This window comes from Lolium rigidum, chromosome 7 (assembly GCF_022539505.1).
Source record: "Lolium rigidum isolate FL_2022 chromosome 7, APGP_CSIRO_Lrig_0.1, whole genome shotgun sequence".
Classification (NCBI taxonomy): Eukaryota; Viridiplantae; Streptophyta; class Magnoliopsida; order Poales; family Poaceae; genus Lolium; species Lolium rigidum.
Genome location: NC_061514.1, coordinates 130,579,195 through 130,584,388, shown reverse-complemented (window position 1 = coordinate 130,584,388; position 5,194 = coordinate 130,579,195). Strand labels below are relative to the sequence as shown.

Here is a 5,194-nt window from a genome sequence, read left to right as displayed (position 1 = left end):
AGAAGTGTGAAGGGTGACCTTTATCTCTAGGCTGGACCGAAAGGCCCCTTTGGCTCGAGCCTGGAGCAACGTGGCCGTAATATTTCTGAAGGAAAAATAGTTGAGCTAAGTAGGCTTTAGCCCACCAGATAAGGCGTGCTGCTTGGCCCAACTTAGGACTGGTTGGGCTTGAATTTGACCACCAACAATCCAGTCGCAGTTGGACTCTGGAACGGATCGGAACGGCGTGGTCCGCACGAACTCAAACCAATCCATCTTCTGCTCGATAAACCGCCTCGATCACCTAGGGTTCCGCCAATCTCGGCACGGCGAGCGCGAGATGGGCGAGCGCAAGCCGACGAACAAGTACTACCCGCCGGACTTCGACCCGTCGAAGCTCCCTTCGCGGCGTCCGCCGAAGAACCAGCAGGCGACGGTGCGCATGATGCTCCCCATGCGCGTCCGCTGCGCCACCTGCGGCGAGCACCTCGCCCCGGGCACCAAGTTCAACTCCCGGAAGGAGGACGTCCCCGGCGAGAGGTACCTGGGCGCCATCCCGGTCTACAGGTTCTACATCCGGTGCACGCGCTGCTCCGCGGAGATCGCGTTCAAGACGGACCCCAAGAACTCGGGCTACGTGGTCGAGTCGGGCGGCTTCGAGACGCGGCGCGGCGCCGCCGTTGAGGACGACGAGGCTGCTGCCAAGGGCAGGCGGGAAGGCGAGGACGCCATGATGGCACTGGAGAGCCGGGCGCGCGACGGCGTGCGCGAGATGGCCGCGGACGCGGCGCAGGAGGAGATGCGGTCGCTCAGGTCCAGGCACGCCCGGGTATCGCAGGAGCAGCTGCTTGAATCGCTGAGCCACCACCGTGTTGCTGAAGACCGTAAGACATTGCAAGAGCTGGAGGAGGAGGACGAGAAGCTGATCAGCTCTACCAAGTTCCGCAGCTCGAAAGACTTCGTTTTTCGGATCCAGGAAGACGAGGAGGATGAGGAGGAGGATGATTTCTTTGAGGAGTTAATGGCCAGACTCACGACCACGGAGGCCGATTGCCCAGCACATAAGAAACAGCGAAAAGCCGCCCCGGCTGTTTCGTCGGAAGGATTCACGGGCACGACTATGGAAGCCAAGGGCAAGTCGAATATCGACAGGGATAATAATGCTCTTCGGTTGCTCGGCTGCAGCTACAAAGACGACAGCGACTAGTACGACGATACATAACATTCAGTTTTCAAATGTAAAGCAGAGCTGTGTTGTAACTGAAAGTACTCCATTTTTTTCTGCCTTTTGGTACAGATTTCCCTCTTCCATCAAAGCAATACAGAGCCATTTAGTCTCTCAAGTGTATGGACATTTTCAGGTATAGAATATCGGTTTTGCTAATTCACAGTAAACTCATATTTAGCTTAGAGCTCAGTAGAATCTGTAGCCGTTGAATCGCGTCAAGATCTGTGTGTCGTCTTCTACCTTGAGCACATCGAGCGGGAGGAGGGAGGGGGTGGGGGAACGTCCGCCGATCCAGTGATGCCGCGGCTGGCCACGCCGGAGACGGCGACGTTGAGGATGAGACTTAGGGTTAGGGGTGCGGGTGCGAGACGCCAACGCCGGAGAAGAAGGGGGCGGGGCTTAGAGGGATGGCCGGGGCGGAGGTGGACCGACGAAGGAGCAGCTTCGTGATGGCGGTGAGGCGTCGCGGTAGCACGCCTACCGCGGGCGGGAAGATCGGCGGTTAGGCTGGTGGTGGTGGCGGGGGCACTATCGGAGAGGAGGAAGAAGGTGATGACGCCAATCTACTAAGCTCTGAGCTAATGCTCAATAGAGTGAGCCCTAGACAGACCCATATAATATTATGGTAAATATGCCAAGGAAAGAGTAAGCATTTTGTTTATATACACAACTGGTTTAGAAATTTTCATTAAATCATAATAAATAGGTGATATTTATAAAAAGTCAAATGATGTAAAGTTTTACTAAGTATGTAAAAATATATAAACATCTAAAAAAAAGCAAATAAATGCCATTAGATTCATCATGATGCATATTTCCATGTGTTATACATTTGGTATTGTGAATACAGATGATTTTGCCAATAAAAATGGTCAAATTTTTTTACATCGTTTGACTTTGAAAAAATGTTATATATGCACTACATATTGGCAAGAAAGGAGTAAATTATTACTACTAGTACTAAGGTAATTTTTAATACTTTTACAATAATTTACAACTTTTACTCCTTACTAAATTAGAAAATAAAGTTTTAGTTGGCCACACCTAATGACCAATCCATCTTTGTTGATCGCAGGAACCGAGTCATCAGGCGTGTATTTTGCCAATGATATTTTATAGCTAAATGTAGGAAAGTAAGATATACCTGATATTTATAGCAAACATACCCCTGGCTCTACCATGCGGGTAGCTCCTCCATCTTCCCTGCATCGCACACGCCAAGTTGTTGCTCCTCCCCTCTCGATCGCGCCTAGCACGCCACAACCTTTTCACGAGCGCTACTCCAACTCCCCCATTGCTTAAGCCCACCATGCCACTGCTCCTGCCCTCGAGCGTTGCTACAACACCCATGTACGCTCGAGGAGGGGAGCTCGGACCTCGAGCCCTCTGTGCGCACCGAGCTTAGGTATATGAAAAGTTCATTTATGGTGTAGGTTAGTTTTTTTTTGTAATTTTCCCATGTTGCATAGGGTGTTTCGAATGTTACAAATGTCCGTCATTATTTGTTGTGCACCCATGAGTAAATTGTCGCGATGATTTATAGGTGTTTGCTATAAACAGATTTCTTGATGCTGCAAACGTGTTTCTGTGATGTTAGATGCGTGGGGCACATATGCTGGATAAGTATTTATTTTTAGCAAAAGGAGACACACTTTTTTCATTTGCCACAAACAAATGAGAGTTCGTTACATATGTGTTGTTTGTGTTTGCTACATCGATATGTCGAAGTATTGCAAGCAAATTTTAGTACACACAGAAAAAAGTTGCCTATTTGGGTTCAGATTTACTTTGATGGCTGACGTCTAGTGCTTACAAAAAAATATATGTGTCAAATTCAGTGGGCTGGAGGAACTTCAGCTTTGATCGATCTGGACAGTGCATATATGATACATCAGACACGAGACACCGACAGAACAACTAGAGAATATGAGCTTAAATTGCTACCTCTCATTGACCCGGACTTTTGGCTCTCGGGTGCAGGCGCACCCTATATACTCCAAAAAATGTAGTAATTTCAAATAAAGTCAAAAAAATTCGAATTCTTTTGGGAATCAAAGATAATCAAGTATTGTACTCGTATAAATTTGTTTGGCCAAGAAATGTTTCACATTGACTTCAGGCAAAAAAAAACAAATCTATGACGAATATAACGTGAATAGTACTTTAATATAGGACCTCCAAGTCTGTTTTTTTCACCCAGGAAACAAGAGAAGGTATTCCATGGTGAATCTTTTGTATACGAGTACAATACATGATCATCTTTGATTCCCAAAAAGATTTGAAATTTTTTGACCTTTTTTTAAATTATTAATTTTTTTTTGAATATAGGGTGCGCTTGCTCCCAGGTTCACCCATGCAATTTCGTACCTCTCATCTGCTAGCTGCTTATAGGTTGAGACAAGGGTACGTACGCATGGAAGGAGGCACGAAACTTAACTATGAGTTAGCCTCAGAATTAAGCCAAGTCTTGACTTACGCACTTAACCCATGTGCGTTGCTAGAATTGAAGAATTAGTTAACTAATCACACAAGTGTGTCAATCTCTTAAGTCATCAGCTGGAGACCGATCGAATCGACTTATTTGTAGTCTATTGCTGCTGTGACGTTTTACATCTGTCTAAAATATAGTACTACATACGGGTCGCCCTCCATATATCTCTCTCGCGTTGCCGTGTTTCTCCTCCTAATTTTGGCTCCTTGCTGGTTGGATTTTGCTGCCGCGACACTGTCCCAGCCTCCCAGGGTCGGCAGAGCTGGCGATCCATCGATTGAGATTTGGGATGTACAAAGGCGTGAGTGCGGAAGGGAGAAAGATTAAATAAACAAAAAGAGAGCTCCTCGCTGGAATTAAGTGGCCCGTACGTAATTGTGCGCGCAACTCGATCGCCGCGAGTTTTCATTTCTCCTGTCTATAGCTAGGCAAATGCAAGTGGCTAACTAGTGCATGACATAAAGGAGCTCGAATGGTTCGTTCGACAAGAGAGTGATCAATTTGTCTCCATTGCTAGCCGACGATTTCTTTTTCAGCTTTTATGAGAGAAAGTTGTACATTTAATTATATATTTATCCATTGCTCCTGTTGGTTTTTAGTTCTGAACTATATTGTCCAATCACAGAGGGTGCCGGCACATCGAGCAATATCAGCGCAAATACGAGGAGAAATGCAAATCTGAACTGGGGTCTAGATATGCATCCAAAATCCTGGTTGCACGCCTGCTACATTATGATCTGTGCACGTTGGTGGTTGTCATATTTGCAACTTATTTGGTCATCTACAAGTAAGTTTGGTTTCAGAAAGTACAAGATTTATTTGCGAACTTGATAACAATAATGCGGGAGTATATACTAGAAATTGGGTTGCTTTTATTGAAGTAAATGCTATTATTTAATTGGGATCAAATGGAGCGGCTCAAAACATCCCATCTCTACGTTAAGTTGTTGATCCGGACTTAGAATCATTGGAAAATAAAGGATTTACAAGCTAGATGCACATGGGACTTTGAAGATTTCGAGTTGTATGTGCTAATCAGTACAATGATAGTCCTAACTTATAGTACTCTAGATATCTGAGATCAAATGTGGGTTTGATGGTAGGGGACAGGGTCAACATCAAATTGGTAACATTCCTTTTAATGATCCACCATAAAATTGTACTGGATGAAGCGAATCAGGGATGTTTTCTCTCCTCCCGCACTCACTCGGGCATGAACTAACTCATTGGCTCATCTCTCTCGGTCTCCCTCTCTTCCTCCCTCTCCCTCCCTCTCCCTCTATTGCAAGCAACTACACATGGCTAAGCTTGTTGAAGTCAAACGTCGTCGATACGAGTATCCATCAGGGGTACAAGGGGTGTGCCTTTCTTTGTCTATGATGTCAACGGACGTTGTTCTCTTTATAAAGAGAAAACCTTTGCTCGTCCAACCAGATAAAGTTCATATTATTCGTGGGCATCTTCATATTCATGGGCATCTTCATATCTCTCCTTTT

The 5,194-nt window shown here is 45.8% G+C and overlaps 1 protein-coding gene across 1 annotated transcript; it reads left to right on the top strand.

The window, feature by feature from the left end:
• Positions 1–319: 319 nt before the first annotated feature.
• On the top strand, positions 320–1,186 carry LOC124671996 (splicing factor YJU2-like). The gene has a single exon (XM_047208304.1). The coding sequence runs from the start codon at positions 320–322 to the stop codon at positions 1,184–1,186; it is 867 nt and encodes a 288-aa protein (XP_047064260.1).
• The last annotated feature ends 4,008 nt before the right edge of the window (positions 1,187–5,194 follow it).